This window comes from Myotis daubentonii, chromosome 11 (genome assembly GCF_963259705.1).
Source record: "Myotis daubentonii chromosome 11, mMyoDau2.1, whole genome shotgun sequence".
NCBI lineage: Eukaryota > Metazoa > Chordata > Mammalia > Chiroptera > Vespertilionidae > Myotis > Myotis daubentonii.
The window spans coordinates 17,658,168-17,681,653 of record NC_081850.1 but is presented as its reverse complement, the minus strand read 5'-3'; the positions used below and the strand labels follow the sequence as shown (position 1 = coordinate 17,681,653).

At 41.8% G+C, this 23,486-nt stretch overlaps 1 protein-coding gene across 3 annotated transcripts in view; it reads right to left on the bottom strand.

The window, feature by feature from the left end:
* Positions 1 to 9,232: 9,232 nt before the first annotated feature.
* Positions 9,233 to 23,486, bottom strand: part of ELAVL2 (ELAV like RNA binding protein 2) — a 140,365-nt gene continuing 126,111 nt past the window's right edge. For 2 of the 3 annotated variants that reach the window (XM_059656526.1, XM_059656528.1), the window contains 4 exons: positions 23,164 to 23,317; positions 20,036 to 20,261; positions 12,114 to 12,152; positions 9,233 to 11,531 (listed from right to left, as the gene is read on the bottom strand). In XM_059656526.1, the coding sequence (XP_059512509.1) occupies positions 11,201 to 11,531; positions 12,114 to 12,152; positions 20,036 to 20,261; positions 23,164 to 23,317 (750 nt within the window). In that variant the 3' untranslated portion in view covers positions 9,233 to 11,200. The remainder of the gene's footprint in view (positions 11,532 to 12,113; positions 12,153 to 20,035; positions 20,262 to 23,163; positions 23,318 to 23,486) is intronic. The other variant, XM_059656527.1, reaches the window with a different exon arrangement.

The following is a 23,486-nucleotide window of genomic DNA, read 5'->3' as shown; positions in this document are numbered from 1 at the left end:
AACTGCCTCATTTGGGGGTAAAATCTACTATTTCCAACATGGCAGCCCACTGGTAACCATTCCGGTTGTTGGTCATGAGGACAGCAGGCCCTGAAGTCAGATGGTGCACAGCAGTCCAGCCGCTCAACCATTTACTGCTTTATAGTGCTTGGACAAGCTCTTGACCTCTTTAAGTCTCATTTACTCCTCCGTAAAATAGAGATCATTAGGGTACCTCTCTTGTGATGTTACATCTGACACGCTCCATATAAACTTTTTAACATGTTCAAAATATGCAAACAAATGTACGTTTTTTTAGGTGAAAACTAAGGTAGGAATAGACAACTACAGGCTTCTCAGGACCTGAAGAAAACACGAGAATGAAGGGAAAATAGGTAGAGTAGGAACACCTTGCATCCTATATCCTCAACAGCTCAGTCCAACCGTCAGACCAGTAGGAGCCTGTTCCAGAGCCTGTCTGGGACTTCCCCTAGCGGCAGTGAACCAGAATCTAGGGGTGAGTCACATGCATCTATATCAACAAGCTTCAAAAGGGAGTATCATGCACACCTACATTTGAGAACCCTTGTGGAGGGCAGCACATTTCATAAATAATGCAAGATCTGCTTTAGACATGATTCAGCTCAGATATGATGCTTTACCTTGAGGCTAATATCATTGCCTAGTCTTCAAAAATCTCAGGATCTCTGTTCAAAATCCCATCCAGAAATCTCAACGGGGTGCTCCTCGCAGCCGCCGACTGCTGCGATGGAAAGGATAGCGTCACATGGAGGTGCCTAGCACCCCTGTTCCAATATTCTGCCCAATCTATATGAACTAGTTTACCTCAGAGTACACTGCCACATTGCTTTCAAAGATATTTATAATCAAATCTGAGTATTAAAAGCTTTGTCTAATAGACACACTTCAATTCTAGTATATGTGGTACCCTAGTGTATACTGGTTAGGTTTCCAAAAGATTTAAAAACGTAAAACATTGTCTCACAGAGTTTGAAAAATCAAGAAAGCCATTCATATTATTACACATATTTAATCTTCAGAAGGGAGGAAGGAAGGAAGGAAGGAACAAAGTCTTGCACTTTGCTGAATTTTCTGTGCGTTCAAGTTATGATACTTTTAGAAGACTATGCTATTGCTTAAAAATAAAGTCACCAAAAAGAGAAGGATTTCACAGAAAATTTTCATTCAAGTTACTAAATTAACATTTAACTCACCAGTGTTCCTACTTCGCCATTTATATGAACATTTTTATTGGAAGGGGGTGTGATTAAAGACTGCTCCACTTGACTAAGTAACAGATCTAAGCTTGCTGAACAAGCAGGTTGCCATCTGGTCAACCAATTGCCATGTGAAAGGCTGCTTTAAATATATCTTCATAGAAGTGTCTAAATCTAATCAAAACGTAATGAATTCTAATTAACTTATGCTAGCTAGCAGGAAACAACTTCCACTGTACATTTTGGATCCTCAGAACTCTCTAAGATTCCCAAATTATTCCTTCAAATATAGACAGAGTTCACTCTCACTCTACTGAGTGAGCCAGATCCCACTCTACCAAGGAATCACTATAAACTGGACTTGTGCCTTAGAGCTAGCTCCAGCAGCCTTTAAAATCAAGCCAAGTTCATCAGCCTGCTTCAGCTCAATACTCCAGCAGTAAAATAAACCAAACATGTATTGTCTTATTTACCTAACTGGCTACAGCACAGAAAAGTTAAGCAGGTGGCTGGCTACTTGCCGACTCTGAGACTATCTACTCTTCTATAACATAAGGACAAGTCCCTGCCTCACAAGGTTACTGTGAGAGCCAAACAAGAAAATGTACAAAAAAGCATCCTGTGAATTCTGAGCAGTATGATTTTTAAATATGTGCACACCCATTCTTTTCTATCAAACCTACTTCCAAAGGCAAAAGTGCAGACACTATAAAAACAGCGAAACTCTCCCTTGATTTCACCACTCTTTCTGGAGTGGCAGGCATCATACTGGAGCCACTGTAGGAAGAGCCTCTCTCCGAAACATGTAAGTCAGCAGGAACCGACTGTGTCTGCGGGTCTCCTTCTCACACTCACACATGCAGATGAGCCCACAAAAGCCCCAACAAGTCAAGAGCCATACACACAAAAAGAACAAACTGTGGAGAGAAAAAAGGGTAGCGTTTTGGGATGAGCCATGTTCAGGTTTGCATGGGGAGGATTCAGAGAGCAAGGCCTGGTACAGGTTCTTCCTGCACTAAGGGGCCACAGCCATGGCCTTCCCCAAAGCAAGGTGTGCGAGCGCCTCTGATGGAGGCAAGCATGGCGATGATCCCATTGAGCACTGGATCTGGCTCCGGACCACCCAACTGAATTTGCTAACGCAGGAGACTCCAGAAGCAGCACATTAAAAACCATCCCCATACAGATTCTAAATGCGCAGGAGGCCTTTTGCGATCTCCGCTGGAGCGTACAGTATCTAACAGCTGCAACTGTGACTGTTCTAGCTAATTGCTCTCAGCAACCAAAATAAACAATCGCTCCAGGAAGGAGACTGTACCCGCCAAATATTAATAAATTTTTCAACAGTCAGATAGCTCAAATCTTGGTGGAAAAGCCTTGCGACTGGTAAAGAAGTGTCAGAGAACAAACAGGGTTGAGGAAGCCAGAATGAAAGTCCTCATTTTATCAGTAATCCCCTCATCCCATTCTGCTACCCACACCCTCACCTTCAAAAAGAAAAGAAAAGAAAATAGGAAAAAGGAAAGTGACTCGTGTCTGGGAGAATTTAAGCAATCCGAGATATTTTAACTCATGCATAACTTTTTAACATATGGGGGAAAAGAGTCGCATTGATTGGAGCTATTTTTAAAGTGCAGCTCTACCGTAAAAATAGACATTTACTCATAAGGATGCCTGCATAGAGAACAGGCCCAATCTACGTCTCATTGTTAAGAAAGGGGCGAGAAAGGCTGGCTGCTTCCCGGAGTGCTGTTTATGGGCCGCCTGTGATGTCATGGCAGGATCCAGGTGCACTCTAACTGAGCATCTTTCAGCTCCCTCAATCCTTTTTAAAGTGCTCATCTACCATCAACGACTTCTCTGAGCCCATGCACTAAGGAGCCAGTGTTTACTCAGGCCCCGGCCAGAGAGATCACTGCAATCAGAGACCCAGGGCAAAGAGGGAAAATTACTCACCCAGCATTGGGCTGGTCATCCTCCCCTCCTCATCTCTGTCCAGGAAGGGAGCATTTCCTTTTGCTAAAGGAAGGAAGGAGAGAAGTTGACTTATCAGTACTCTGGGCAGCTATGCATCTTCTGTTTGCAAGGAGGACTCACAGCTTCCTGCTTCTCTCCCCAGCCAGGCTCCTGCTCCGCAGTTGAAAGTTGCAAACCAAATTGCCCACCCTGAGAGCGGCCAGGAAGCCTGTAGGCACCTCCCCAAACTGCGATTTGAAGACACCGCCCCTAGGTTCTGTACTTCAAACTGTCTTCAGCCTTATAAAAGCCGGGAGGATGGGGGGGCGGGGTAATGGAAACCCAAGCAGGGTTTCCGATTTTGATGCCTCTCTGACAAAATGTCAGCAGCAATCCCCTGCAATAAAAAAACCAGACAACAGATTGCTTGGGCCATGTCTTAAACCAAAATTAGAAATGCATTATTTTATGTCTGTTTAAAAAAAAAATCTTTCCCATACACTCATATAAATAAATAAAGAGGGAAAACATCCTTCTCAAGGAAGAAAAAAAAAACCCTACACATTTGAATGTTTAATCTTTATGAAGAAAAGATTAGATATGTAACCACAAACTTACAACAAAAAGCATCAGAGAAAATAGGTATATTTTTCAGGGGAGTACTGAATAAATTTCCACTTGTACTTGTTGTACTTAATAAATTTTCTCCAGTGACTACATTATTATTGATTGAAATTATCCGGAAGGATGTAAATTATATAGACTGTGTCAAATAAAATGCTATGTGTACTTACCTCTATTCGATTTCCAGATGCCTTACCTATCCTGCAAGATTCAAGATATCGGATCCCACAAAAGGGCACAGTTAATGTACGTTAATTCAGCGTTTATTTTAGTACTTTACTGACAACAAAGGACAGCGTTCCAAGAGTTGGGAGAGCTGGGGTCAAGCGCCAGGTCTCACGTTAGCAAAAGAACCTTGGAGAACCTTCACTTCTCTGGGCCTGACACCTCTGCAAAACGAGGTGCTGAACAAGACCCCGAGGTGTCTTCCAACTCAAAACCTGAATAAAAAAATAAATGAAATCTTCAGCCCTGAAAGACAGCACAGCAACTGGCATGGAGCAGGTGCTCAATGTACAGTCAGTCAGAGGACTACCAAAAGGGATGTTTTTAAAAAAGACAGAGTACCGAAAACAGGGCTTCCCAACCTGAGTGCCATGGTGTGCCGCACCTTTGTCACATCTGCAGTGCAATCCAAGGACGGAGCTACCTTGACAACCGTGTGCTTCAATCCAAAGGGCGGGTTCCCCCTGAAGTGGCTGCCACTTCCGTCCTGCGTTCGAGGAGGTGCACGGAGGGGCTGCTTGCTTCTGAAACTGGGCAGGGAGGCTTCCCGGAAGGAGTGCAGTGACAATCAGAGTTACCCCTCGGAGTAAAAAAAACAAAGCAGCCAGCCGTTCCCTAAACAGCTATCTAAATGGGCTTCTTTCTTTCCTGCACTTCTCCTAACCTATGTTGCTTCCAAAACAAAAATAAAAAGCTATCAAACCAAAACCTCATCTTAGAAATATCCCAGAAACATTTGGATTTTATAATTTTCTCCTTACCTTCTACGAGGGTGATACTTGAGTGATATGGGTAAGAAAAAATATAAAATGTATATATCAAAACTTAAGATTGAACCAGGCATTATGGCACTAGAAATACTATAAATACTATTAAAAAAAAAAGGCTTTTATCCCCTTTTATCATCTCAAATCATTGCGTTTGAAAGGTATATATACTCTGGGAAATACATTGGTCCAGTATGGTATTATTGGGAGATTTTGTTTTTGTTTGGTCTTTTTTGAATATTCTGAACCACGTGCTCTAAATAAATGTCTCCACTACAAAAATCACATATAGATGTTTAGACATTTTGTAATTCATTATGCACTTCTACTCTTGAGATTTAACCTGTCCTGGATACAAGGTTTAATGAACTCAGGTCTATATTAAATGTTGACCTGAGCTGACGAAGTCTTACCCTAGGTAACATGACTTTGACCAGTGTTCTCTTCTTGAATTCTCTCTCTCAATCTCTTCAATCCCACCTGCTCTTAATGGCCCAGTCCAACTGCTCTCATTCCTGTGCCATTTCCCAAGGAATTACTCTCCCCACCAACACACACACACACACACACACACACACACACTTTATACACAGCCCTTTGACTTGTATGGTTAATTGTGGGCGTGGCCAGAGGGGGGCACAAGATCAGCTGAGTGAGTACAGAGGTGTATGTCTTCCACACACTTATGTCTGCTCTTTTAAGATACTGTACACAGCAGGGGTTCATCCTTGGTGGCTATCAGGTGTTTGTAAACAGGAGCCAGAGTATTTCTGGGGGTTAGTATCAACTACTACCTCTTAACCTACATGGTTAGTTATTTAAACTAAAAGGAATGTTAATATTGAATGTGAGACCCCAACACCGTAACATGTCTTAATTCACAGTCGAATAAAGTCAGTCAGCATACTTTTAATATTCAGGGTATCTTACCATATTAGTACTTTGTAAATTATTACTCCAGACCTATAATAATAAAAATGTAATATGCAAATCGACCGAACCGAACAGCAGAACGACTGTCTGGGTGACCGTCCAGAAGACCTCGCTATGACACGCACTGGCGCCAGGCCAGCAAGGCTGATGCGGTGCGATTGGTCGGGGGCCGCCATCGCCCCGCGATCGCCCCTGGAAAGGGAGGTCCAGGCCACCCTCTGCGCGGCGATCGATGGGGAGTGGGGGGTAGGACTCCATGATTTATTGCCCCAAAGAGGGAGACCCAGGCTACCTACCCAGCCGGTGGCGCTGTGGCGGGTGGGCAGGGCCTCCCTCTGCACAGTGATTGATCGTGGAGTCCCGGCCCGGTAGCCTGGGCCTCCCTCTTTGAGGCAATCGATATTTTCATATATATTTTACTAATTTTCTTTCATCTCTGACACTTCTATTATAGAGAAAGGGCAAATAGCAATATTAAAATATTTCCTCTAATTAATTCCCTTTCAACGTGCACAAATTTGTGCACTGGGCCACTAGTAGTATATGTTTAGAGAAAGCAAGAACATCCAAATGCCTCCATCAACCCAACTATCCAGGTAATGTCTTAAGGTATGTAACTTTTATTTTGTCTCAAAAAGGGTTTAGGCAACTGAATGAATATAAGAGCATCTTCAGATTCACTAAGCTGAAGGGTACTGATGTCAGACTATATACAAAGGAGCTAATCATCAACCCAAATAAGGAAAAGCAGCTTCTGTAAGAAGGGCAGAGCAGGCTCAGTTTTTCAAGTTGTAACTGGGTTTATTTCTAAAAACTCCAGCAAGTTAGCCTGACGCCAGCTCCTGGGCTCTCAGTACAGCCTGGCCTGGTGGCTTGTCTGTCCTCCCTCCAGGGTGACAGTTTCCAAGAAGATTAAGAGCCACATTCTGCTCATTTTCATAGACCTAGGGCACAGCACAGTACAGGAATAACCAGTCAGCCTGTGCTGCACAACCACAAAATACCTTTTCCAAGAAGTCTGATTTATTTCTATGAACCAGAATTCTGGAAAGCTTAATACAGGCTTCCTGTGTTAACGATGTAGATGTTTTAATCCTTTAAATTTGAAGGGCATTGAGCCAACTTTGGTGAATTTTCAGAGAAAGAGTACAAAGAATAGAAAAAAGAAATAAACCATTTGTTGCAATAACTGAAGCTATAAATGTTCTTTAAACAACAATAAATTCTGTCACAATTTTAGCGATATTTCTGTTTTCTTCACTGCTTGAGGTTCCGAAAGGGAGGCACGGGCATAAAGGATCAAAACCGCTGCCTCCATTTTTTGTATCTTCTACACAATGAAAGATATACGCATGTTGTTCTACAACACTATTAAAATTTCCACATACTTATGGTTAAAATACATGCATTTTTCTTATTTCTGGGTAACACTTTGAACAGGAAGTTACAAGTTTCCACTACATTTTTTGATCCTCATTATAAAGTAATGGTAGGATTCTTGCCATCTGTTTATCTAAAAAATAAACACACACAAAAAAAGAACAACACAGGAATGTTAAATTGCTAATACTTTTTCTCAAATAATATTAAAATAATGTCAAATGATGTTAAGATTAAAAAATTTATGCTGGCTACTCCAACACTGAAGGGTGATACCCTAGTGAGAGGTCGGCAAACTCATTAGTCGGCAGAGCCAAATAGCAACAGTACAACGATTGGAATTTCTTTTGAGAGCCTAATTTTTTACACTTAAACTATATAGGTAGGTGCACTGTTATTAATTAGGGTACTCCTAAGGCTTAGGAAGAGCCACACTCAAGGGGCCAAAGAGCTGCATGTGGCTCGCGAGCCGCAGTTTGCCGACCACAGGCATTAGGTGAGAAAGGATTCTAAGGAAAACACATTTCTCAAGTCGAGCAGTTTCCCAAACCACCTTTCCTTGGGATGTTTCCACTATCTGCTCAGATACGAGCACTGCTGGCACGCAAGCGAGTCAAAATACTGATAAGCATGTCAGAGGAGAGAGGTGAGGAAGGACGTTCTAACACCACAAAGTTAGAGTACAGATTCATATAATAAAAAGGGGAGTGTGGAGATCTGTGATTAATTGCACCTTGGGAGAAAAGGAATCGTCTTGTCTCTCAGATACGCTCTTGACTGCTAAGTTGTGAATTCAGGACAATTACTTTTTAGAAAGGCTTTTTACCAAAAAAACTGACAGATGCAAGTTAATGAAAGGAAGTTATTTAGTAGACTTCCTAAAAAAAAAAAAGAAAGAAAGAAAAAAGAGCGTCAATATTATATATTAAATTTTCTGAAGTTCTATTGAAGTAGAATCTTTGCAAAAAGATCAGCAAGAAATATTCTTCTCCCTCCACGGGCATGCTAGGGATGTTACAAGAATGGAATATGTCTGTAAAACATGGGATGGGCAGAGCTCATGCTCTGTACCCATGCACTGCTCACATCGACCCTAACTTTATGAAAACCGAGTTTCTGGTTTTAGAGAGGAGTCTCTTGGACAACAAATACAAACTTCATCCACCAACAGTTAGTCCTACAGGTGAGCCAAATCTCGCCAGGGAAAGCAGAGTACGTCACCTTCTTGCCATTTGGTTTTTCTTTTTGCTCAAAGAAATGTGTGAGAACCACTCCCATTTGTAAAAGAAAAAAAAAAGTGATGGTTATTACATCAAAGCTATAGAATGATGTCAGCATCCAATTACCCAAACTTTACAACCAGCCGATGAAAGCACGTATTCCTATAAATATTATTCACCAAGTAATATGTGAAAGCTACCTAATCAGAAGGTGTCATTCAAAAAAATGTTTTGCACATTCTACTTTAATTAGCATGCCTTTAGGAAGTCTTACCTTCGACAACTCTGCTTTCAACTAATGGCTTGGAGGGAACCTCTTTTAATTCGATAGAGCAAGTTGATTAGACTGAGCACAGAGCCCCCGAAATGTGTATAAAGACCTACTCACCACACTGTTCTTTCCCTTCAACTTTGTTTATTGATGTACTGAACATGAAAAAGTACAAAGAATCCAAACACAAAAGAAAACATGTACAGCCTCTTAAATACTCAACAGAATATATTTTCTATTCCAACAGATGTGAATTAAGTCATACTGTACAACTTCAAATAAATACCAGCCTTACATTTTATTAAGTGCTCTGATAAACACTGTAAAGTGAAGCACAATTTGCATGCCCTCTCATCAATGCCTCGGTTTGCTACAGTAGTATAGGAAAGAAGCATGTAGATGCTGTTTTCCCGCCAGGGAAACCTTATTCTTTTTTTAAGTATATACATGTATTTTGTTTTTTAGTTTTTTAGCTTTTTTTTTTTTTTTTAAACGCAGAAGGTTAACTCTGACAATCTAAATGCACCTAAGGATATGAGAAAGTGCTAAGCCAATTGATCTCGGAATAGCATTGAGTGGGTCAGCATGAAAACTCGCTTTATTCACTTTAGCACGCGCCTCACAGTATATGTACTGTACTATACTGAAAATTTTTATAACTACAATTTTAAATAATAAAAAATAAAACTCAACGCAACCGCAAAGATAATGTACAACTATGTTATGCATAGCACATTGCCTGTTCTAAGGGGAAGCATGTGAGCATCTCAGTTTATACAAAAAGCAGGACGTAACTATATAGTTCTCAGTGCATCCTGATGAAGGCGTCTTTGCCTTCAGCTTTTTTGAAAATTTATTATACGCTAGATGCTAATCAGAAAATATTTTGTATTTGTTAAAATTTCTTTCATACATGGTAAAGACTTATTTTATTATTTCCCCAAATAGTGGTTTAAGCATCATACAAAGTTAAATTTCAATAGCATACAGATATTTATGATTTTTTTGTATGAAAAATGTAAGGAAATTTGTTCAAAACCTATGGTTATACTCATTTTCTTTTTACCACAAACATATTTATAAACAAAAAGGTAGCATCACCATAAACAGCTGAAGCTAGACTATCTACAGACGAAATTAGCAACAAATCTGATGCACTGTAAATTCAAGTCCTCAGGACAACAAAAGTGATTAAGCAAGACCTCAAGTAACAATGTTAATGCCATTTACAACGGAAAAAACGGATACAAAAACATTCAAAACCTGAACATCACTTGGCATGTAAGGGGGAAAAGAAAATCAAATTAGCTGAAAGGGTCATAAACACAAGGTCTTATTTACATTACACAAAGCTCAGGTGTTAGCCTTGAACAGAACTTTCAAAATACCTTCAAATATATCCAACTCAGATCACTTTTGCCGACTTGCTGCAGTACAAATCATGTGCAACATCTCTTTTCCTTAAGACAAAACAATTCTTCAAACAATACTGCAAGTACATCACTAAACACCATGAGCTCTATCTGAAGGGATTTCTTTAGGAAGAACAGATTTTTTTTCCCCCATCTCTTGGTAATTTAAATTTCTTGCCTGCTCTTATATATTCTTTTGTAAATTTTTTTTTATTTGTTTCAAAATCACAAATCAATGTGAGCCACCTATCACATAATAACCAGGATGACCAGACACTCCACTGGTGATTACAAAAACGAAACCAGCAGCCTTTGTTTCCCCCCATCGAGTCTACTCCTTTCATACAAAGATCTCAAAAGTATTTTTTTCTACATCATAAATCTTTCTAAATTTTCCAACCACTGCAAATTTCCTGGTAAATTTTAAAAGCTCACTAGGTGTCATATGAAGAGATTTCTCAAAGTATTCAAGTCAAAATATTTGTTCCAGGACCAGTAAAAAGTTTCTCCAAATTTTCTTTTTTATAAAAATAGATGCTTTTTTTAAACCCACATCAAAGAGGCTCTTATCTCTTTGGCAAGGTACTGCTTTACGAAAAGTTCTCCAGTATTCTTACAATAAGCGTTTATAATGTAGCCCCCCCCTGCCCCAACCCAAATCATAACTATAAAATAAATACTGTTTGTAACTTCATAAATAAAAATGTAAACTTCAAAATACTTTTTCTTAGACGTAACAGCGATGCTTCAAATGTAAACAAAACACAAAGCTAATCAGAAAAAGAAAAAAAAGGGGGGGGGAGGAGAAAAAGACACAACCAACTGAGGAATTACAACACAAAGCCTCAAGGTTTACTCACAGGTTCAAGGCAGTTATGTAAAAAGAAAAGAAATGTCATCCCTTAGCTGAAACACTTTAAAAGGTCCACCTTCTTCAAAGAAGGCAATAGAATGCAATGTGACAGGTAAAAACCCTGTACCTCTTGTCCATATTCAAACATAAAAGATATTTAAGAAGTTTTAATTCAAATACTAGCAATAAAAAATCTCACATATTTCTTAGGATGCTAAGTAGTCGTTTTTTATCCCCATCTCAACACTGACTTACAAAGACATTTACTAATGTAGAAAGTTTCTCTTAACTTGCCTTTGTTGGGTAGTTTTCATATAGAAATAGACTGAGGACAAGAGCGCGTTAGGCTTTGTGCGTTTTGTTGGTCTTAAAGGAGACCTGCAGTACTCTGTCCCCCAGACGGTATCCATTGAGGCTCGCTATGGCCATGGCGGCCTCGTCATAGTTTGTCATAGTCACAAATCCAAAACCTTTGCATTTGTTGGTGTTAAAGTCACGGATGACCTTCACGTTGGTGACAGCTCCGAAAGGCCCAAACATTTGCCACAGGATACTCTCGTCTGCGTCAGGAGCCAGGTTGTACACAAAAATACACCACCCTGTTCCTGGGTGCCCAGGGATATTAATTCCAGCCAGACTGGTCATTCCGTCAATGGTCATTGGAGAAAACCTACTAAACAAAATAGGAAACACGAACACACACACACAAACACACACGCACACAACAGAAACAGGCTGGTTACAGCAATGGACTGACTTCTTTCCCCTTTCCCATCCCAGGGCTTTAGTAACTCCCCTCCCCCCACAGATGCATACGACTACTTGATGTTTCAACCAAAGTCTGTGTGTGGCTTGCAGCGACATGCTATACTATCAAGGTATGAATAAGTTATGAAATAGCCATGATATGTTGAATTGAATAGTACTGTCCACAATAGCAAAAAAATAGATATATTGAGAACGGGCTTCAGGAATTTAAGCAGGGCTGGGGGAGGGGCGCAACACATATGTAAACATGCTATAACGTCGAAATGCAATATAAAATAAAGAATGGGTTTTTAAAGACCAGGTGGCATTGGCATCCAGTGATACAAAGATATCCCTCGAGTCAACCGTGCTTCGAAAGGCAGCTTTTCATTAGGTTTGTACATGCAAAAGAAAACCCAACACAAACTTATAAGAGAGTCACTCCCCAAATCAAAGAAACTAATCACTCAGGGAAGGGGTTATGAGCGTCATGAACCTCTATCATTACCTCTTCACTCCATAAGCCATATTGAGCAGATTGTCCAACCTGCAAAACACACATTTAGCAAATTTCAGTTTTTAATTGTTCCCCTTGATGTCCAAGAAAGCTGGGCTGGTTACTGCCATCTTCCAAGGGGACATTTGTATATTAATTGTATGGGACATCAAAAATTGGGGCTTTTCACAGAGAATGGATCCCCACTGCCATAAGACACTAGCTCTTCTGATGGATGCAGTGTATCTCTACAAGGGCCAGTGCCACACACAGAAGACACTGGTGGTCACCTGAGGACGCCCTTCAGAGAGGAAGTGCGGAGGCCCTGGAATAGTTAACACTTGGGTTCTCATCTTCTGCCAGGAGGTTCTAAGTGCTCCACATATACCTACATGTACTTCATACTACTTTCAATTCTCACAATTCTGTTGTGTATGCCGAGACGCCCATACGAGTTTAAGGGACTTGCCCAGGAGCACAGGACTATTAAGCGGTGGCACTGATATTCAAACTGCAGGTTACAGAAGTCCATAAATTTCCCTTCAACCTCCCAACTTTGAAGGACTTTCATTTCTTAGAATCAAAGTGTGTTATAACAGGTAGAAAGAACCTTCCCTATACACAACCTCCGCTAAACCTCCCATTTCTCCTTGTGCTCAGCTAAGAACCAGAGAAAGAAAGACGAGAGACTCCCCACTGCAGGGAGCTATGCAGAGAGGAGTTCGGGCCCGAGCTTGAGGCTTATTTTGCTGTAAGGAGTGTAACCCTGCTCCAGGTGTAAGCAGCCAGGTACAAACCAACCCACTAACCTGAAAGTCTCTTAAATGTTTTAAAAATAAAGTATTTGGGGTGAGTAGGTACTCTAATTTAAAACTCTCCACATCCTTTTCCTACTTCAAAAGTTAAATGGGTGGTGCAGAACTTGATTTAGCAGCTGCAAAGAGTTCCAATGTCCACAATGCATACCAATTACTTACATGTGTTTAGGGGAGGTGGGCACAACTTAATGCACTGCCCATATAACCACCTTTAATGGCCACTATGCTGGCACTCTCCAAATAAGGCCTGGGTCCGGAGAACAATTTTTCTCTCAAGTTTGAAATTCAATGTTTCACCCTTATAGTCTAACAACCTTCAGCTTCAAGTGAAGCTCAAAGTCACTTGAGCAAACTCCTTCTAGCGTTATAAAAGCCGGAAAAACATACATCTCTTTCTGGTCTTTCAGAATTAGAAGAAGAAAAAAATCTCACACATTCCTCTTCCCTATCACTCCTGGGCATTTGTGTGCTTTGTTAAAATGCAAATAAAGAAATGGACTGCTGTAACGCAAAGCATAAGGAGGCAGAACAAATCAGAGAGACTAAGGATCCTCGTGTGTGTGTGTGTGTGTGTGTGTGTGTGTGTGTGTGTGTGTGTCTTGTCCCACCACCCGCTCAGGACCAGGGACAGTTCATCCTCACTGTACCACTGATGGAGAGCACGGACCTGGATCCTGCAGGTTTAACTGAATAAAAACGATGAGGTTACCAACATTATCCTTAACTGCTTAATCCAGAATAAAAGCCATCAGGATAGCTGGCTGGGGAGCACGTGTGACACGCACAGAGAAAGCACATGTGCGGAGCGACCGCACAGGCGGGAAGACTTTGTTTCTGCAGAGGTGATGACTATAGTCGAAGATGCCATGTCTTTATACTCCAAAATAAAGGCGACCAGTACCAGAAATAAAGATGCGCAAAAATCCCATCACCAAACATAAAGAAACAAAATACAGGTAATTTCATAAAACTGCTGGAATGACCAATAGAGCATGCATCTGGCGTGTGATACCTGCAGAACAGAATAGCATACTGAGATACTGAGGCCTCCTTCCCAAGTGTGGAGGGTCCAGAGGCAAAGGGTATTAATTCACTCAAACTAGCCACATCATCTGTGCCACTAAGCGGGCCCAGGCAGGAACTGTTACACTCTGCCAGCACAGCTTGGACACCAACCAAAGTACAGAGGCAGACTCCTGAGCAAGCTCTCACTATTTTAAGACAGGGTGGAAACCCAAGTGAATGACGTGCGTTAAGGGAGAGAGAATTCATTCCCCAATCTCCACCGCAGGAATCTCCAGGGAGGAGGGAGGACTAGGGCTTTTAGACTAGGATCTCTGAGGGCCCTCTCAGTGGGTCTCACATTTGTCCAACCTGTGAAATCCTTTGTGATACCAGGGCCTCCACTGATTTTTTTTCTAAATCTCACCCAAGGATATTTTCCCATTGATTTTTAGAGTGGAATGAAGGGAGAGAGGCAAGGAGAGAGAAACATGGATCTGAGAGTGACCCATCAATTGGTTGCCTCCAGCACACGCCCTGACCAGGGCTGGGGATGGACCTGCAATCCAGGTACACTGCCCTTGACTGGAATCGAACCCGGGACCCTTCAATCTGTGGGCTGATGCTCTACCCACTGAGCAAACCTGGCTAGGGCTCTCAGTGATTTCTTTACTCAGTGCCCACTTGAGAAATTTAGTTCTTTGGAACTTAAACCAATTTATCTGCCTCTACCTCTCCTTCTCCCCTCCCCTCTCCCACATCAACAAGGTGTGCAGGGAGGAGCATTGGACTTAAGAAACCGGACCTAGGTCAGTGATGGCGAACCTTTTGAGCTCGGCGTGACAGCATTTTGAAAAACCCTAACTTAACTCTGGTGCTGTGTCACATATAGAAATTTTTTGATCTTTGCAACCATAGTAAAACAAAGACTTATATTTTTGATATTTATTTTATATATTTAAATGCCATTTAACAAAGAAAAATCAACCAAAAAAATGAGTTCGCGTGTCACCTCTGACACGCGTGTCATAGGTTCGTCATCACTGCCCTAGGTGATGCTGAGAACTCCTACCTGGGAGCAGGTGGGCCTAGCAGGTCTCTCTTCTCTCTCAATAACAAACACCCATGTTTCTCATGAGAGCTGGGAGAAGGCGGGGGGGGGGGGGGCGGTTCCACATGGGTACCACACACCCCCAAGTCCTGCAGCAGCCGGCAAACTATAAACTAGACAGTTATAAGTGATCATGGCACAGGCCACATCATGTTCTCTTGAAATGGCCTTGTTTACAGTTAGCTAAGACACAAGGACACCCCTCCCCCTCACTCTACACCAGATTACACATCTTCTCTGGGAGGTCATTTAAAAATGGAAGCCGATGTTTAGTGGAGACCAAGTTAGTAAGTAGCCTCCAGAATGATGCAGGGGCTATGTGGGATGATGTAGTGCAGTGTGGCAAGTTAATACTCAAGCATCTATCAAGTATGTATTTTTAAACTTTAAAAAATGTATTCTTCACTCACATTTAATCAGTGCACTGCACCCCGTACCCTCACTTATTGCCCGTGCATCACATGTTTTCCTGAGGGAAGACGGAGCAGTCCTCAGAGGGACAGGGCCACTCTCTCTCACCTGCCCTTCAGACTGGATATAGTTCACTTTACAAATAACTCATTAAATGGATTTGGAGGATTAGATATGTAAACCTAGCTTTAATGAAAATAATCCTCAAAGAATAGGTAGCTTCAAAAAGATTCCTGCGAAAACCACCATCATCATCACGATCAGAGTGAGGGTGACAACAGTAAGGGACACCCACGTCATAAGGAAGGAAAGGAAGGAAGGGCTGGTTATTTCTTCAACTGCATCAGGAGGTCAGACACAAGACAATCCATGTCGCACCTGAAGTCAGACCAGAAGTTTGAAATTATGAAGATAATTTTGTGACTCTTGCTTTAAAAAGGTATATATTATCCATTAAGATATTGGTAAGTGAAATAGAAAGCCCGTCGGCATAATTAGCAAGACATTTGATATGTTTATTTCATTTTTGGCCTATCTTAATCTTCTATGTCTGATCAGGGTTTCTGAGTGAATGAATGCAATAGTACAAGCCCAGGTGCCTATAGTTTATGGAAAAATATATACTGTGGACACAAGTACAAACACTTTTCTATTAATAAGAATACAATTCAGCCTATAACTAGGTAATACTTCGAATAGAACCAAATATTAGGGAGAACATTCCCATTTCCAAGCTCGGTGTTGATAAGTAAAGAATGAAAAGAAGGTACCTGCCTAGCTTCCAATAAATTTAGCTACCACACTATGGGAGTAAACCTAGGGCGCACTACGATCCACATGCAAGTAAAAGAGAAAATTCGAAGTTGACTCAAGTCAAGTAAGAATATAAAGCGAGATTACTTCCAATGAATAAGAAAATAAAACTCTGGACCATAAAAATATTGGTTCTCAAAAGTGCTCCAAAGCACTGACTGAGACCTGCTTTGATGTTGAACCACAAGATCACCAACTTACCCCTTATCCAATTAGGGGGTATCATCTGTTTTCTAAGAGAGAAAATAATCACTCAGGAGAACTGAAACCAGTTTCTCCCAAAAGGAAATTCTGATAGTGCAACCAGCATGTGCCTTCAATGCAACTCAAGGGCTGATTTGAAAGGCTCCCTGAAAAATGCATAAAGGCTTATCGGAGCTGGCACACAGGCCATTAGACTAGATCACACTCAATAAAATTAAAGCTGCTCCACATGGAGAGAGATGAAAAAAATCTGGCTGGGAGTTTAATTCAGATACCATGTCCCAAGAATATACTTAAGGGGCTTAAATTACACTATCCATCCAAATAAGTAAGAATGGTTTTATTTTGAAAACTATAGTCAATTAAATAAGCAATTTAGATCAGCAGTGCTTATGTTAATTCTCTTTCTAATGATTCATGTGGGTTAAGTGAGTCATAAACTTCACAAGCCCACTTTAAAGTATATATATATATATATATATATATATACATATATATATATATATATATATATATATATAGAGAGAGAGAGAGAGAGAGAGAGAGAGAGAGAGAGAGAGAGATTTTTTTAGAGAGAGAGGAAGGGAAAGGAATAGAGAAAAACACTGATTACAGCAAAACTTCATCAATCGTCTGCCTCCTGCACGCCCTCTACTGGGGATCAAACCAGCAACCCAAGCATGTGTCCTGACCAGGAATCAATGGAAAAAAATATCCTCAGATGATAATTAACAACAACAACAAAGCAACCAAACACACATCAGGTTAAACTTGAACTCTAGCAATAAAGGCTCTCACAGTTCTCCCAACACTCAATCTAGACACACACCTTCATTGAGCTCAAAGACGAGTTCAGAACTTACCATCTGGACAGAGATATGGGGAGGAATGGGAAGTGGAGTGATGGAGACAAGAGTTAGGAATATGAAATGACAGTTAAGATTCTGCCCTATTTTCTGAAACCAAATTTCCCTTACAACAGACAACTCATTCCCTCACCCACTCACCCCTGAAACAAATGTTTATATGAGTTAAGGAAAGAAAGAAATTTCCAAGTTAATAACATATGGAGCTAAAAGGTAAAAGCACATAATAGGCACAAGGTATTTTAAAAGGTATTACATTTGGCCATGGGAACATCTTGTAACACTTTACCCAACTGCAAATAAAAAGCAGAGAGCTTGCAGGCAGAGGGACTTGGTCAAGGTGAGAGCAGATACAGTGGTTATCAACAGCCTCACATCTGAGTCACCAACATGCCTTGCCATTTCAACCATCAGGGAGACACTCCTGAAGATCCTGTCACTTCAGTCCTTTTGCCCAATCTTCCTCAGGAGTCAATCTTGATTCCAAAAACTCAGTTTTACTAAGTAATGACCATAAAACAACAACCAGAGCTTAAACTGGAAACACCAAAAATAACAATTTAAACGAATACCGCTTCCTACTGTCAAACCTCTTATGCTTTCACAGCGTTAAAGATCCACAAGTTCCAAGAACCTGCCTTTCCCTGCCGAGCCCCAAGGAGCTCTGGCGTTCACTAGCTGGCCTGCTTAGGAAACACCTCCAGAATTCCTGCAAGCTCGCCTGTGCTAAATTTACAGAAAGCTATTCTTCACTTAAGATGCCACAGAGGAATCCTACAGGCCTAGCTAAAAAAAGCAAGAACGGGAGGCTTTGTAGGATCTTTCTCCCCAAGGGCAGCATCAAGCAGCCCCACGCTGCCTCCCTCCAGCCCATCTCCATACCACCCACCTCAGCCAGAGGGGGCAGTGTTTCCCTTCTACCGACACTTTTTTTTTTTTTTAACCTCATAAAGTTAAAGCCCAAAGTGAACACAGGGCTCAATCCACTGGTACCCATCCACCCAGTTCCAAACAGAGCCGTTTCCATGTATCCCCTCTTCTCCCACAGCAAAGCCACCCTCAGTAGGAAATGAACACAGTGTTTATAGCAATTTCTTTCTCAGGCCTCGGGTGACATAACTGTTATTTTTAAAGGGAGATATTTGACTGATTTTTTTCCCCACTTTCTTTTCAGCACTTTAAATACCTCAATGAAAAAAATGCATGTGATTTAAGCTTAAAATCACGTAACTCCTTATTAAGTTACATTTGTGACAATACCTTTGATAACTAACTATTCTGCCCCAGCAAGGAATTGGTATACACTTGTGATTAAAAAATAAATAAAATTAGCAGGGGGTTAGGTGGCATTGTGGCTGCAGTACACCATATGGTCACAAAGGATATTAAAAACTGTTCTGGAAAATAAAAACTGAGTGACTGTGCCTTGTGAGCTCTGTTTAACATCTTAAAGTTACTGTTCTTCGCACATGCAAGTTAGGGAGGTTTTCTAAATGACTCGTGGTTTGGTTGTTACCTCAGGATTAGAATAGAACTTCAAAAGTTGCAACATTGCCGAAACCGGTCTGGCTCAGAGGATAGAGCGTCGGCCTGCGGACTGAAGGGTCCCGGGTTCGATTCCGGTCAAGGGCATGTACCTGGGTTGCGCGCATATCCCCAGTGGGAGATGTGCAGGAGGCAGCTGATCGATGTTTCTCTCTCATCGATGTTTCTAACTCTCTATCTCTCTCCCTTCCTCTCTGTGGAAAATCAATAAAATACATTTTAAAAAAAATATTAAAAAAAAAAGTTGCAAAATTTATACTTATCTATAAGACAGGCTATCTTCTCTGCGAAAGATGCATGAGCATTCGATGGACGTATACAGGGGTCTGCAAAGTACCACCCACAGGCCAAGTCCAGAGAGCGTATGTTTCAGGGGAGTCCAGGAGGCAAATACATTTTTAAAGAGTTGTGTTTTGTTGTTGTTGTTTTTTTAAAGACATATATGCAACAGAGACCATGACCTACGGAGTCTAAAATATTTCCTATCTGGCCCTTTACAGTGAAGGTTTGCGAGCCCCTACACAAATTTAAAGAGGGTAGAGGGACCCATTTGTAGAAACTTAATGTAGTCAAATAGGTTATATATCCTTAGTGGTGCAACTATTATAAACCAAAGTAACTGAAATATCTTGACCTAAAAACAGAAACAGGGGGGAAAAAATATGTTATCAAGGAGAAAAAAAAAAAAGGGGAAATCAAAAGCACTGGAAACAGTTAAGAAGAACCCAGTATTGTGCAGGTCAGGGTTCCTCAATGTCGGCACTGCTGATGTTGGCGGCTGGGATAACCTGTGGTGTTGGGGGCTGTGTGTACATTACGAGATGTTCAGCTGCATCCCCGGCCTCTACCCACTAGATGCCAGCAGCACCCTCCACCCAAGTTTCGCCAACCCTGCCCAGTGTCCCCTGATGGGGACACCACCCACCCTCCTATCCCCTGACCCACTGAGGTTCACTGCTGTAGGTTACTGTCCTTTTGTCCCCGCCTGCAATGCTAGCAAAAGACAATATTCCCCAAGTAGGTTTTCTCTGGGCCCTAAGGGAGAAGGAGGAAAGCAGCAGTAACAATAACAGCAAACCAGAGGTCCCGGTAAGACAAGTGTTGGACAGTGAAGCTGCGCGTTCGGAGTGGAGTAGCCGGGCATAAGAACCAGACCAGACTTACCTAAAACGCTGTGCCTGCTGAGCTAATGGTCCCGGGTACCTTCTGTTTGGAGACTGGTACAGCTGGGAAAGGATGGCCTGATTGGTTTTTTGGCTTGGATTATTAGCAAACTTTACAGTGATTGGCTCTGTGGCACCAGGCGGTTTCTGGCCGTTTAGGCCTTTGATAGCTTCTTCTGCCTCAATCCGCTTGTCAAATCGAATAAACCCTACACCCCTTGATATGCCTACGGTAGATTTGGGTAAGGATTTGGGAGAGAGAGAGGAGGGAAAGAAGAAAAGGATAAATTAATTTTCCCTTCTCAAGAATGTGTTTTCACCCCCACGTTACATCTGCCACAAAATCAGAGGAGACTTTGTTTGCCGTAACTTAGTAGTAACTGAGTCTAGAATCACAAATTTGTGTTTTTTAATGCGTGAAGCCACCTATACAATTTGAACACCCATTACCACAGACCTCCCAATGAGCTACCAAGAAGAGGGAGCACATTGTACGCCCACATTTTCTCTCCCTCCAATACACTCTCTTTAATAATGTCAGCTGCATGCCCGAGTTTCATTTTCCCAATTATGCTGCTGGACAAACAGTAATGACGGACACGGTAGCTCCATTTCTTGTAACAAGGAGAACAGAGCCAGGCATTTGCTAAAAATGCTTAAAAGCTGTGCTAAAAATACATGCACAGCGGTAGAAAGATTTACTTCGGCTAAATTTTTAAATGTAATTCAACTTAATAATATAATACAAGGATACCGGTCCTTTAAGGAAAATGTCTGAAGAGGCTTTCCGGGTTCCCCGAGGCTTCTCCGCTGCTTCAGCCGAGCTGTACTTTATATTCAGAGGTGAAAGGGGTTTTAAAAATAAGTAAAACAGAAGGGAAGCCTCAAAGCGCCTGGCTTTAGCAACATTACTCCCGAGCACGGGACACCGTTCCCTGCCTCCCGCTGTCCCCACGTGGAGAGATGAGAATGGGAAAGCGGAGGGATGACCTAATACCTGCCCAGCTTCTGAGAAATGGGAGAGGGAAGCCCAACTCATTCCATTTAATTAGCTAAACAGGCCAGTGGGGGCGGCCGTGGCTGGCCATCCTGAGATGAGCAGTTGCAGAGAAAGAAACACTTTCTTGGCGAGCAAATGGGTACCAGCAGTACCAGCTTGGAACTAGTAGCTAGAAACGTCTAGATGATTCAGAGAATGTCATCGAAGAAAAGAATGAGAGGTTCCTGAGAAAGATGGGCTGAGAAAACAGACTACACCATCCTGATTTAGGGAAACTGAAAACGCATGCAGGTCTCCTTGCTTTACAATTAGTACTGTGTACGGTCAATGGCTTAGAATTTCATTCTAAGGTAGATAAGGTGTTTTGTTTTGTTTTTTTTCCCAATATGCTTACCTCAGACAGCCCCTGTCACTTTCCCTTCCCTATTTTAGGTATATCTGCTGCACATTATTACCACCTGATGGGTGAGTAACAAAACTGCAGGGTTTTTCATGTCAGGTAAAATGAGTAATTTTTGCCCTGAAAGCCATACGTATAAAGATGAAATGGTGAAAGACAGGGAATATATTCTTTTAGTTATCTACTTGCTCCTATTAGGAATGAGTAACCCCTGGGGCTTAACTATTCCATGAAGAAAGCATCAGATTAGCATTGAAATGGCCTCTACACAGCCTGTCATCTAACCCAGGAGTCCTCACAGCTGAGCAGGCACCAAGCCCACCCTCACAGTTTCATTCATTAGGTTTTGGGTGGGGCGGCCAGGACTTTGTGTTTCTAACAATGTCCCAGGAGATGCGGGTGCAGGACCACACCTGAGAATCGCTGCCTAAACCAGGTGGCAGGGTAGGTCCACCTGTCAGCCTAAGTACTCAGGACGGACTTGCAGTTCAGACAAGGCCCTTCTGTAATACAGGTGACACCTCCTCACAATTCACTGCAAAACCTATGGGTCATCCTCCCAAGCATGTATGCGATGGGAGTGACTGCTCTACACACAAAGCTCTTCTTACGTGTGGTGCTTAGCCTCCTGTGAGTCTAATTAAAGCACAGGGGAGCATAACATGGGTGGCTTCTGATCAAATTCAGATCAACTAATTGGTCTTCCCTTGAAGAATTAAACACTCGGCCTGATTTAATTCTGTGGTTAATCCGCCTCTTTTAAAAAACAAAATATGATACTCTGGTACACAATGCATCTCTTGTGGTACTGTCAGTATAAGAGAGGGAGACAGAGAGAAGGAAAGGGAGAGAGAAAAAGAAGAGGGAGAATGAAAGAGGGGAGAGAGAAAGAAGAAACACAAAGAAACAAAAGAGGAAAGCCTGCTATTTTCATGTTAAAAACCCACAAAATCTTAATGTGAGTGCTTGAGTCTATGGCACTACAGGTGATTTTCCCCTCCTGCCATATTTCTCTATTTTCAATATGTTTTAAATAGAATAAGTACTGCACTTGTAATAGGAAAATATACCTGTACTTTATTTTTAAAATCCATGATCAAATCTATATTGCTGGGTTTTAACTAAAAGCTTTCCAGAAGAGCTCCCTGGCATACAAACGTTTTAATAAACATACCAGTCTTCTAATTTCAGTCTGGCTGAAAGTTAACATCAGGCATAAAATAAATGCTTAACGTTCAAAATTTCCAACTCTTACACGTGCCGACACAACACAGCACGGGCCTGGAAATCAGCCTGAACAGCACCTGCCAGCGTTGCTGTAGCGTAACCTGCCCTTGGAGAACTGGCTGCATGTTGCTGCACTGAACTACGCGTTTCACAAAAATGAAATTGCTTATTAGTACTTTGTAAGGAGGACGGGGGCTTCTCTCCCGCAGCAGCTTGGAAATGAAGATGACAGCATCTGTAAATTTATTACAAGCCATGAAACAGGCTTCAAACCTGCACCTTCGGGGTGGCAATGACTCAAGCTCACTCACTCTCCACTCCACTACCTATTTTTATCCATGCATATTTATGAACAATCCCAGCAGAAAATTGCATTTTCTGGCCCACATACATATACCTTCGATGTGTTCCAGAGGCGAGACTGCTGTGTGGGAAGGCAGCACATTTCACAATCGGCCAGGCAGAAAGTGTGGAAGATTCCCCGGGGCGGCTGCCTACTTACCAGTGACCTGGTCAACTAGGATGCGAGAAGTAATAATGCGTCCGTATTGTGAAAAAAGCTGTTCCAACTCCTTCTGAGTCATCGTCTTCGGGAGTCCACTGACGTACAAATTTGCATCTCTGATAGAAGCTGAACTTGGGCGAGCATAGGAAACCTGGAAAGGGGGAACGGCATCAGATATACATGCAAACTCAAGTACCTCCCTGCGGAACCTCAAAGGCGGCCTCAAGTTAGTGAGTGGTTTGTCCGTAAGGACCGTACAAACAACAGTGAAGTTAAAGCAAGCCCAGCATTGCCTGTTTCACTCAGTGCTGGAGAAATTC